This window comes from Oscarella lobularis, chromosome 20 (genome assembly GCF_947507565.1).
Source record: "Oscarella lobularis chromosome 20, ooOscLobu1.1, whole genome shotgun sequence".
In the NCBI taxonomy this organism is placed as follows: domain Eukaryota; kingdom Metazoa; phylum Porifera; class Homoscleromorpha; order Homosclerophorida; family Oscarellidae; genus Oscarella; species Oscarella lobularis.
Window position 1 is genome coordinate 2,041,288 of NC_089194.1, and position 11,247 is coordinate 2,052,534.

Consider the following 11,247-nt stretch of genomic DNA (forward strand, 5'->3'; position numbering starts at 1 on the left):
GCCGCGCTATTGTGCATTCCACGCTTGCGCACACGACGATGGCGAACATTGTTTCGAGTTAGTCTCATTTCCCCACGAAACGCGATGTCAGACAAAGGCCGAAAGGGCATCGTCTATCTGCTCGACGACACGCAGATGGAAATAACGATTGCGGTACGCCCAGCGGAGTATCTCCCCCTCAAAAGGGGCCCCTCCTTATCTTTGTCGTCCATTAGCCGGCGCTTCTTGCCCAAGAACTTCTCGATATGGCCGCATCGCACTTCCAATTGAAGGAAAAGGAGTATTTCGGCTTGACAGTCGATAGTCCGCACGATGCCATGTAACAAAATGCCATTCTACAAAGACAAAGAAACAATTCGTCGTTTTTCTTTTTATATCGATAGGGAATACGTCAATTGGTTACAAAACGAAAAGCCCGTACTCGATCAGGACATTCCACCCGTTGGAATGTTGAAATTGTATTTCACCGTAAAGTGAGAGAATAATTAAACAACCGAAATTTTTCCCCGTTACTCGTAGCAACGATAGGCACTTTGTTGAACGCGTCGATCTTTTACGTGATCCTATCACCGTTGAATTGTTTTATCTTCAAGCCAAGCAGTCTGTATTCAAAGTACACAGCTGTCTTCTTTTTATCATAGACTACGTTTGTTTACTTTTTTTCTTTTTAGGGTTCTTTGCCCTGTGAAAGTGATATTGTCTTTTTTCTTGCCGCTCAAAGTCTCCAAGTCTATGCGCAGGATTTCACAACGGAGGAATTGGCGCGTGAAGATCTCAAGAGAATCAGTTGGCTTCCAGCGAGAACTCTCAAGGAACACGTATCAATACCTTACTGGTATGCATGCCATCACGATTATTAAGGGGAACATTGATTCTATTCTATTCTACTACTAGTGAGAACAAAGTATTGAGTCATTATAAGAAGTTAATTGGCAAGTCACGAGGGTCTGCTATACTAAAGTGAGATTTTTGAATTTGACGTTTATTTTCTATGTTAATTAATTATCTAGTTACCTAAATACGTCCATGACTCTTCCCTCGTACGGAATTCATTATTTTCAAGTCAAAGTGAGTTGGGAAAAATGACACGTGAGGACTCAATCTATAGTAGAGTTAATTAACTCTCAAAGGATAACAAGAAGGAGAATACGCTTTGGCTTGGTTTTGGTGCAAGAGGAATCGGCTTGTACGATCTCGACGATAAAATACGTCCAAGAGAAGTTTGTGAAAATACTCCAGGGGATAAGAACGTTGCTTAGTATTTATTTATTAGTTTCACACGTGGAAACATCTGGACAACATTCACTATCGAGACAAGAGATTCACCATCGAAATATACGACTCACGGTCAGTCCAAATAATAAATAAATAAATAATATAATTATTAATTAAGGAGCGGTGGTGGTGAATCGTCGCGACGGGGAGGTGGCGCTAGTAGTTGCACTACGAAAGCGTGGCATTGTAGCAGTATGCGCATGGCACAAGCTCTCTTCTCCATGGCAATTCAACAGCACCAATTTTGGCGAGACAAGAAGTCTCTAAAAGTAGAAAGAAAGAAAGAAAGAAAAAAATCGATTTTTTCTTATTCTTTTTCTTTTCATATAGAAAACGGTTTCGTACGCGTCGAATCGACTCACGGATTTGTCTCGGATGTTGAGTCGCACGTGTTTGTCATTGTCTTCGGCTTCCAGTGTGGCTGGAAGTCAAATCAGTTTGCCTGCGGCCTCAAATAAAGCATCAGCGGGTATTGACTATTTAATTATGTCTATATTTATTACGTTTGATTCTTTTGTAGCGGGTTCGGACGAAGTGTCGGCGGCGGCGAAGCGCGCTAACACGGAAATGTTTCTTCAGTTGAAAGCGCGTCGCTCTCAACTACAAGAGGAGCTCACGCGACGCGAGCAGGAACTTCGGGGTCTCTGCATACGGGAATCGGTGAGAATGAGAATTATTTATTATTTTTTTATCTTATCTTTTTTTTCTTAGGAATTATGTGGTCACGTTTCTTTGGATCTTCATGCCAGTCCTGATCACCCGGATATTTCCATTAAACGGCGAATTGGAACGTCGTATAAATTTCCGGATCACGTTTTTAAGTCTCCGGAAGCGGAAGCGGTTTGTTGTTAATTAATTAATTAATTAAGGTTTGTCCACATTTGACGCGGAAGTGTTTTAGAATGAGGAAATAACGAAATTGGAAAAGGATATCGAAATTCAATTTGCAATAACGAATGCAGCGGAAGTAATTCTTCAATAATAAAAGCGTCACATTCATTTATTGATTGATTTTCCGTAAAGAAAATTGCAAGAGAGCCTACGAAATCACAAAAAGTTCGCAAAGAAAGATACACAACTGTAAAACGATCAAAAGCAAAGGTTAAAAAATATTATATATATTGTCATGACAACCAACGTCACTACGCTCGATTTGTAGCTGCAAACAATGCAACTCAAACTCGGCGACATGAAGGAATCCCTAATGCAACTACCACCTCAATATCTTCCTCGTCTCGTGCCAACAGGAGCTCCGGTTTCCACAGCGACGACACCAAATGGAGGTAAGTACATCGACGAGTTTCATTATTATAATAAGTATTGATTTTTATAGCGTTTGCTACTCGAGATATTACTGACACTCCTGGAACGTTGAGTAAGGAAAACAGGCACTGACTCTCTTTTTTTTGGTATGGTTTTTCTTAGGTAAAACGTCGTCTTATTCGAGTCTCGTCTCTACGCAATCGAAATCGGCGGCGACGTCGTCGTCACGTGACGCTCTCCTAGACAGCGTCACGGAAGATATCGTCGCGAATTTGATTGCCGGAAATCGAACGGTAACAACGGGAAACGAGCCCCTTGGAAACGGGGGTTTGTCAGGATCCGGGGGTATGGGCGGAAGCGCGTTGTCGTCAAAACGACACAATAGTCTTTCGCGACTTGCGTTGGGATCGACGTCGCCGGTGAGAGTGCGGCACGTGCCCGGGGGGATGGGATCGCTCGCGTCGACGTCGAGATTGCATCGACAGAGCGGAGGAGGAGCTGGAAGTCCAACGAAGCAACTTGCGAGTAGTTTGGATGAATTGAGTCGAGACAAGGGACCAGATGGTAATCTTTATTTATTTATTTATTTATTTATTTATTTATTTATTTTGATTTTTTTAGATAATGAAGCGTGGTCGCCGCGAAGTCTTACGTTTAGTGACGGTGAAGTCGAATGGATGAGTAACGAATTTGGAGAGGGAACGCTTGTGTAATTGATCATCAAAATATTATTAATTATCGGGGTAGCGTAATCATTTGCTTTTTGAGCACGAAAATTGCCCGGACGAGCACGTTTAGCGAGAAAGAGTATGTACACTGAGACGAGGGGCAGTTGGCAATTTAATCAAAGACGTTTCTATTTGGAGGTGGTGGTTCTTTATCCGGGACTTTGTCTTTACACCACGAGATGGAGAGAGGCGATCTCTTTCGTTCGTCTCACTGGAAATACCGCGGCGAAGGTCACTCGAGTCTCGTTCTTTTTCACGTGGACAAAGTGGGCTCTCGCCAATGCGAATCGGGGGGCGTTTAGCTCATCGCACCTTTGCAGCCCAGAGTCGTTCTTCGTCTCAAGAAAATCGACGTCGTACCGGGCACCGTAACATCGGTTCGTCCTCGAATCATTGCAATTCCAGCTCGTGCACAAAGTGGGGCCCTCTTAGGGGAAAACTCGCGAAGAGAGCATGGAATACCAGCGCGATTTCATGCAAAAAGTCATGCGACCTCTCGTTGGTGAACCCTACGTTCCCGTTCAGCAAACGGTCGCACTTCCGCGAGGTTTCATCGAGAAAATGAGCGTCGATACGGAGAAGGAAAGACCACGTGAGTCGCGAGTCCCAAAAGGGGGCCCCTCTAAGATTTTCTTAGGAAATCGGCTCGTTAAGGGCGTCAAAAGTGGCACAGATGTCGCGCTTTTGATGCCTGACGTCTGTTTCTTGCCCGAATCGTCGTTATCGTCATCGTTCATCAAAGATGAACGCGTTGTATGTCAAACTCAATTGGAAATCGAGAAAACGGATTTGAATCGCGATGGAGACGTAGAAGAGACGCCAATTCCGACGTTTTGTATTGAAATTAAGGTGAGGATTATGTAGATCATTAGAAACGAATAATTGACAATCTTTTTAGCCCAAATGCGGTTTTTTGCCTCCGCCTTATAATTCAATTTGTAAATTCTGCTTATTTCAAAGACTCAAGGTAATAAATAAATAATTAAATATCCTCTCATTTCGTTTGAAGGTGAAAAAAGGAAAGTGGCCATATCGTAGCAAATATTGTCCTCTGGATTTATTTTCCGGGTAAGAGACTCTAACATGAAAAAATAAAATCGTCATAATTTCTTTTAGAGACGTTTCTCGCATTAAAACGGCTCTTCGATGTCTCCTAGAAACACCCCAGAATAATTTGAGAATTTTTCACGTAAGCCAATCACATTTCTCGCCTTTTGAATCGACCCAGATTCAATTTTCAGAATGGGCAATGCATTTTTGCTGAAGACAAAGAGGTAGGTCTTTCGCAGACGATTTTCTTCGCTTAGGAAATCAATTCTACGTAGTCCTCCACTCCCAGTCAACAATTAGACGATCTTAAACGCGTTCTACGTCCTTATTTCCCCGGCGAGAATCCAATCGAAGGTCTAATAACAGTTCTAAGTCAAATTCTAACGGAACCGGGGTCTATGGACTCCTCAACGTCTTCGCCTCCCGTTTGCGAGCAAAGTTCTCATCAATTCAGCGTAGAAACACCGAATCAGACAAGTAGAATCATCAGAGTTTATTCCCCTGTCTTGAGAAGGGTCTACCGCTTCTAGTTCCTTGTAAACTTCTCGCTAAATTGCTTGGCATTCAGAAATACGACGATTCCGGCTCGCCAGGTACGTTTCCGCTCTATAGAAAGCTTAGGAAGGAATGCGACGCACCGCCAGACGACTAGTGAGCACTAATCGTCACTAAAACAGCGTTTGAGACGAGTATCGTAGCATTTTTTGGGATTTGAACGATTCTCCGCCGCGTCTTCGTAGTTCTAGAGAGGATATGGAGGAAACTGCGGTCTCCGTTTTATCGCAGGTACTGTAGACGCTTTTAGAAGCGTTTTTTAGCGTTTTTTAATAGATTGAGCGTTATCTTCTTGCTGCTACGGCAAAAGACTGCTCAATTATGATTGCTATGCGTCCACAAACGAATTTGCGCAGCCTACAGTAACTTCGGATTTATTTTAAAAATTAATTAATTAATAGTGATGTTAGGAAAACTGTTATTTTCTACGACTATTCTCTAGCCGTCGTTGATTTGGATTTGAAGGGAATTTGGAGGGTTAGGAAGTATTTTGAGGAGGATCAGGAAATTCTCGAATCGTTTTCAAATTCGGTCTAGTTTACTTTTTCATTAATTGTCGTTTCTTATCAGTGCATCTATCTATTAATAAATACAGTTTCACACTGGCCTGATTATTTATCATACACCGTTCTCTCTTTTATTTATCAGCCAGCTGCTTACCTGCCTATTTTTTGATTATTGATTATTTAAAGGGTTAGGCGTTGGGGCCCCTTTTAGGGGGTTTAATTTAATTAACCATTTCGTCACGCCCCTTTCGCTGTTTTTTAAAAGGTAAAAGCCGTCGTAACATAACGTAACGTACTTTTGATTATTTAATTAAAGGGTAAACGCCCCTTCTGCTGTTTTTTAGCCAGCGGCCTTTTTCTTAAATATTCGATTTTCTAGACTCTTGTTAGTGGTTGAGTCTTTGTGAAAACGGGCAGTTTTGCGAATTTAGATTGAGATCCCACAGCGAATATTTGATTTTTTTTCAGGTGAAATCTGAGAGAGAAAAATTGCTTTTACTTTTTTAAAATTTTAGACAATGCTTCTCACCCCAGAACTCCACGAAATAAACCACGCACGCCCAAATCCCAGATTCGAAAGCACGTGCATAATTTCGTCAAAACTTGAACGTCATCACTGCTACTTTGATAGTACAAAAGAAGAAAAATTCCGCTATTAATTAATTGAATTATTAAATTTATATATATCGAATTTTTCTATTGTTTACCCTTGTGAATCCGGGACGTAATCTTTAGAACATGGATTGGAATCTTGCCCATGCGGAAGCAAAGTTCCTGAAGATAAAATCTTCTCTAATTCAGCCTCGTAATTGGGAAGTAACAGCTGATTAATATCAACAAAAACAGGCGTTTGATCCCTATAATAATAATAAATAAATAAATAAATAAATACCTCTTATTATACAGTAGTCAATAATCACTTATTCATGGCTCGATTTTTGAAATATTGGTCGAAGTAGTACCCGTTTACATTGAGGCCATTTCTTCCTATGTGATAAACGCGTGAGACGTCGGGAAAAATTGAATCGCGTTCCTTTGTCTGCGCCGCTTCGCGTAGCCACAAATCCCAACTCCTTAGAAAATCAAAGGGACACCCATTAATTAATTAATTTATTATTGATTCTATCAGTTCCGGGTTTACCAGCCATAGCAACAGGGAGGCCATTTAGGGGAAATTTCTAACCAAAGGGATTTGCTTAGTAGCCAACTATAGACAAAGAATTGCCAAATTTGAATTTTTAACTGTCCGTTTTTTAGTCTACCCTAATCCGGGGAAAAATTCCGTTCTATATAATTTTGAATTGTCTGTAGAAGTATGAAGATAGCCTAATAGATTTAATTATTTTCATTGTTTCCTATTAGTCAATAAATAAATAAATAAATATTTACCGTTATCATTCCAAGCAGATACAGTGAGAAGGGTTTCGTCTTTATCTAGCAAAGGTTTTAGATAGTGAAAATAATAGAGAAAGTCTGGTGAAACAATTAAATCTTCTTCCAATACAATGACGCAATCCTTCATGAAACATATTCAAAAATATATAATAGTTTTGATTGTACACCTGTCTACTTTTGTAGGAAATATTTCCCAAGAGGTTTTAAGTGAGCGAAAATAGTGAGCAGCAACCACGTCAGCATTTCTAAATATTTGTTCCATATCTGATTAATTAATTAATAGGTAATTAATTGATTTATTAAAATTTAAATCTGGCTTACCTGATGTGCTTTTGACTTTCGGAAACTGCACGTTTTTAATAAGAAACAAATTGACTAGACGCTGAATTTCCACAGAATATCCATCAATAAATACCTAGGCAAGGAGACGCTAGAACAAATAAATAAACACGTGACAAAATTTACAGAAATGAGCGACGAATTGAGACCAGGCAAAGCAAAGAGAGACTGAATGCACTGAGCTAGATAACTACCACGATTCGACGCTACAAAAAAAACGACTAAACCCCTTAAAGTATAAAGGATACAAAGCCCTACACGCTATAATGACTATTGGTATGGTATGATGAAAGCGCGTGGAGGATTGTGGAGAGTGTGTGATTGGCTGAGAGGCTTGAGAGACTTGAGGAGAAGGAGTAGCAGTCAAAAGTCTCGCGTTTGGAAATAATGGATTATGGTCTGTCTTTACCTGAGCAAAATGGCCCATATCCTTCGTGTTGAGCGCAGAATGACTGGTGAGCTGAGATGCCGAAATTTAGGGAATCCACTGCAGAGAAAAAATTAGGATTAGAAATTAGCTTTTTTGAAAATTAATCAATTTAAATTATTAGTCATAGAAACGTCACGTGTGTATGTACATGAACAGAGTAGAAATTCTTTGAAAAAATTGGTATCAAAACGAAATTTTAAAAATTAAAAATTTGCGTGGGTTAGAAAGGATTACCTTGTATGGGAACACAGCCGGAGAATTCAACGCCATTGGACCAAAGACCAAGTTCAGCTGGATCAATCTTTATATAAATAATTATTCTAATTATTTTATTGATTTATTGATTTGGACCTCTTCGTATATTGAAGTTCCTTTCATTCCTTTTTGGCCAATCATGAGCCAGCTACCGCGAAAGTTTAATGAATCGATTTTTGAACTTCCGAATTTTCGAATTGCAGCCCTGCCCACTTTCCCTAGTCTTAATTAAAATGTATCAATATTTATTTATCTATTCGATTTATTTTTGAACCTGTATGACGCGTCATCTGCTGTTGCCATAACAACTATTCTCCCGTCATTTATCCCATTTAAAAATTCTGAAAATTCGTCACCCTCTTTTACATAATAAAGAATACATTTATTTTGCGCGCATAATTATTTAATTAATTACCTTCGCTATACGTATCAAAATTTTTCACAGCAACAACACTTTTCGTACGTCCTATAAAAATTAATTAATTATTAATTAATTAATTAATTAATGCTATTGATTTTTACCATGTATGACAACAACGTTTATGCCTCTTCGCGAATTTACTGACGTCACAATACTAGGAAATGTGTTATTATTAATTAGCTAATTAATTATGTAATAACACACTCTTTTCCTTCGACGCAAATAAAGGCGGAATCCGTATCGGGACCGGAGACCACGTGTATGGCTAAATGAGACGATTCGCATGCGGTTTTTTGACCGCATAAAGGAAGGCGATTCTGTGCAGGAGCCTGTGTTTTCTTCGTAGGAGAAGAAACGATGGACCTCCGGGCGGAAGGGGGCCCCGCTTCAAGAGAGGTCACGCCAGTCAATCGAGTGTAGTTGTAGTAGATAACAATTGCTATCGTTGCTATGAGGAGAAGGCGAAAGCATAGAGATCCTGCAGAAAAAGAAGGCGATGTTTTCTCCAGGGAACGCCCCCTTTTTCGGTCACCTTTCTTAGTTCGAAATACGCTTAGGAAGGTCATTTGGTCTCGAGGCGAAGCATAGTCGCTTTGCAAAGACGAATGTACGGCTTCTGCTATGGACAAGGCCTTCCAAAGACTCTAACGCACGTGCGTCTTACGTTTACCATGACGACAGTCGATATCCCGTACGCAACCTCATATTTCGTATTTTGCGACGTTGTCCAGAGCGATGATGGATGTTCCTCGTCTGAAGGAAGGTTTTCTCGTGAAAAAAGTACCGCGAATCGATCCAAACCCTTCGAGCGAGCAAACAGAGGCTCCTTTTAGGGTCACGTACGCCACAATTGGCGAACGCGCTGGTTCGCTCTTACCCCGAACTCCCTAGAGTACTACAAGCAAAAAACGGTACGTTTTAAGCGTTTTCTGTTCGAGATTTGAAGTGGGGCCCCCTATTAGGACAAACTTCCGGCTGGTACGATACAACTCGACGGTTGCGCGCTCATTTCGCCTACTCCTGACTACAGTAAGCGTACGGTAAGAATGTCTTCTAACGAATTTTTCATTATTTAAAAAATCAATAATTAATAAGCACGTGATGCGATTAATTGCATTGGATGGGAAAGAATTCATGATCGAAGCGCCAGATGCTGGAACGCATAAGGAATGGGTTGATTCAATTAGTGAAATTATTACAAAATTAGGAAGTCGAAAATCAGTAAAAATTAATTACAAGTCTTAGATTAAATATATTTATTATTAATTTATAGACTGAAACGTTTTCTTCTCAAGTCAAGAAACAAAATTTAGATTTACCAGCAAACAGGTCTGACTAGATATTGTTTTATTAATTATTTAATTAATCTATTTATTGATGTAGTGAAATTCTTGAAGCCATGCAAGACCCGGAAGCAGGCGTTCCACTCAGTGATCACAAATCTCGTTTGAAAACGTACAAACATTGTTTTGCAGGTAAAATAAAATATTCTGAAAAAAGAGTAGAAGAGAGTAGAATGACATAACGTCGTCATTTGGACTCATAGAGAAGAGAGTAAGACAGTCTTTTGCACTTTTGGAAGACTCTCTTTCATTTTTAGAAGACTGTCTTTATCTTTTGGAAGACAGTCTTTCATTTTTGGAAGACAGTCTTTCACTTTTTGAGAGTAGTCTTGCACTTTTGGAAGACTCTCTTTCATTTTTGGAAGACTGTCTTGCACTTTTGGAAAACAGTCCTTCACTTTTAGAAGACTGTCTTCTCTGTTGTCATTTGACTCATAGAGAAGAGAGTAATTCTAGAATGGCGCCGTCATTTGGACTCATAGAGAGTAGTTTAGGCTTGGGCATCTTTTCCTTTATTTTGAGTCTGACTTTTCCTTTGTAGGATGTGAATTGATTGAATGGTTTTTATCTTGGTCTTTCGTATCCACAAGAGAATCTGGAGTCTATTTAGCAAATTCTCTCCTAAAAGAAGGCCTCATTCAACCTGTGGGTGGAATCAGCAAAGAATCTTTTCGTCGAAACGCTCATCTCATCAAAAGAGACTCCTTCATGGATCACGTGGGAGCACTCTATCGATTTGTAATAATACGAATTTTTTATATTTATTAATTATTGATTTTAATCTAGTCTGCTTTGAAACCTTCCGTGAGGGTTGAGTGTCATTTTGGAGGCTCTGGCTCTGGCCAGGATACAAAAGATGCTACAGTTTCCCTTGGAAATGAGGAAGAGGAGAGTGACGAAGAGGATGAGCCTGTGCCTCATTGTGTAAGGGATAAACACAAGGAGAGCAAAGAAATCGTTTGTCAGGGATTTCTCATGAAAAAAGTATCCAAGACTATATTAGTTAATTAATTTTATTTATTTATTTTCTCAGGGTCACAAGCGTCGAAATTGGAAAGCGAGAAAATTCGTTCTGAAGAAAGATTCCGAAGAACTTTTATACTACAAAGGATCTAAGGTAATTTTTAATTAATTTTTAAATTCACTTATTAATTAATTTTTAGCCTGATCCTGTTGGATATATTCGTTTACGTGGCGCTGAAGTTCAAATTGTTAATCCCTTTGAGGGTTCGTTTTATTATTTATTAAATATTTGATTTAATTGGCGTTTAGGTGATGAGCACTTTTCGAAAAGTCGTGTTGATCATTTATTTCACGTTCGAACCGAGTCAGGTATTATTTATTTGCTGCAGGCGTCGTCAGACGTTGAACGCGACAATTGGATCAAAAATATAGTGTCTGTTGTAACGAGAGTGCAGTAGATTTATACAGTCAATTTATACGTAATAGAGTCCGATTGTTAGACATGAGCCTTCGTAGCTCAGTGGTTAGAGCACTGGTCTCGTAACTGTAACCAGGATCAACCAGGGGTCGTGAGTTCAAATCTCACCGAGGGCTGGGATTTTTTTTTCTTTTTTTGAATTAAAAACGCGTCTTTCTTGTTTTGTTTTGTAAGCCTTTAAGAATTTTGATTATCATGACAATTCGACGCGAATATCGACGACGCGTCTGGATGAGACCTTATTCT

The 11,247-nt window shown here is 39.6% G+C and overlaps 4 protein-coding genes and 1 non-coding gene across 5 annotated transcripts; 4 read left to right on the forward strand and 1 right to left on the reverse strand.

Annotated features, from left to right (window-relative positions):
- Positions 1-22: 22 nt before the first annotated feature.
- Positions 23-3,403, forward strand: LOC136199020 (FERM domain-containing protein 4A-like). The gene is made up of 19 exons (XM_065989114.1): positions 23-153; positions 216-319; positions 384-473; positions 529-613; positions 672-835; positions 895-960; positions 1,011-1,068; positions 1,131-1,220; positions 1,274-1,347; positions 1,394-1,544; positions 1,606-1,744; positions 1,796-1,935; positions 1,987-2,115; positions 2,177-2,242; positions 2,299-2,376; positions 2,435-2,558; positions 2,609-2,650; positions 2,701-3,102; positions 3,160-3,403. The coding sequence occupies exons 1-19, from the start codon at positions 85-87 to the stop codon at positions 3,249-3,251; spliced, it is 2,163 nt and encodes a 720-aa protein (XP_065845186.1). The 5' UTR covers positions 23-84; the 3' UTR covers positions 3,252-3,403.
- Positions 3,404-3,431: 28 nt separating this feature from the next.
- On the forward strand, positions 3,432-5,476 carry LOC136199040 (inositol-pentakisphosphate 2-kinase-like). The gene is made up of 13 exons (XM_065989141.1): positions 3,432-3,532; positions 3,587-3,643; positions 3,699-3,858; positions 3,904-4,115; positions 4,165-4,233; positions 4,276-4,334; positions 4,383-4,455; positions 4,508-4,540; positions 4,592-4,793; positions 4,847-4,967; positions 5,015-5,102; positions 5,148-5,233; positions 5,282-5,476. Exons 1-13 carry the CDS (start codon positions 3,446-3,448, stop codon positions 5,406-5,408), a joined length of 1,374 nt encoding a protein of 457 aa, XP_065845213.1. The 5' UTR covers positions 3,432-3,445; the 3' UTR covers positions 5,409-5,476.
- On the reverse strand, positions 5,431-8,859 carry LOC136199022 (protein O-linked-mannose beta-1,2-N-acetylglucosaminyltransferase 1-like). The gene is made up of 19 exons (XM_065989116.1): positions 8,750-8,859; positions 8,422-8,695; positions 8,319-8,371; positions 8,212-8,262; positions 8,071-8,155; positions 7,893-8,019; positions 7,776-7,842; positions 7,521-7,598; positions 7,370-7,453; positions 7,238-7,317; positions 7,094-7,187; positions 6,948-7,036; positions 6,767-6,893; positions 6,640-6,703; positions 6,519-6,584; positions 6,298-6,450; positions 6,085-6,234; positions 5,907-6,029; positions 5,431-5,852 (listed from the first exon to the last, which is right to left on the reverse strand). Exons 1-19 carry the CDS (start codon positions 8,781-8,783, stop codon positions 5,753-5,755), a joined length of 1,899 nt encoding a protein of 632 aa, XP_065845188.1. The 5' UTR covers positions 8,784-8,859; the 3' UTR covers positions 5,431-5,752.
- A 44-nt stretch (positions 8,860-8,903) lies between these two features.
- LOC136199330 (pleckstrin-like) lies at positions 8,904-11,203 on the forward strand. Its single transcript, XM_065989516.1, has 11 exons — positions 8,904-8,997; positions 9,051-9,128; positions 9,180-9,257; positions 9,313-9,438; positions 9,491-9,546; positions 9,601-9,692; positions 10,102-10,298; positions 10,347-10,544; positions 10,594-10,677; positions 10,724-10,787; positions 10,833-11,203. The coding sequence occupies exons 1-11, from the start codon at positions 8,953-8,955 to the stop codon at positions 10,979-10,981; spliced, it is 1,167 nt and encodes a 388-aa protein (XP_065845588.1). The 5' UTR covers positions 8,904-8,952; the 3' UTR covers positions 10,982-11,203.
- Trnat-cgu (transfer RNA threonine (anticodon CGU)) lies at positions 11,030-11,117 on the forward strand. Its single transcript is given in 2 exon segments — positions 11,030-11,066; positions 11,082-11,117. It is a non-coding gene; the product is annotated as a tRNA-Thr (tRNA).
- Positions 11,204-11,247: the final 44 nt, after the last annotated feature.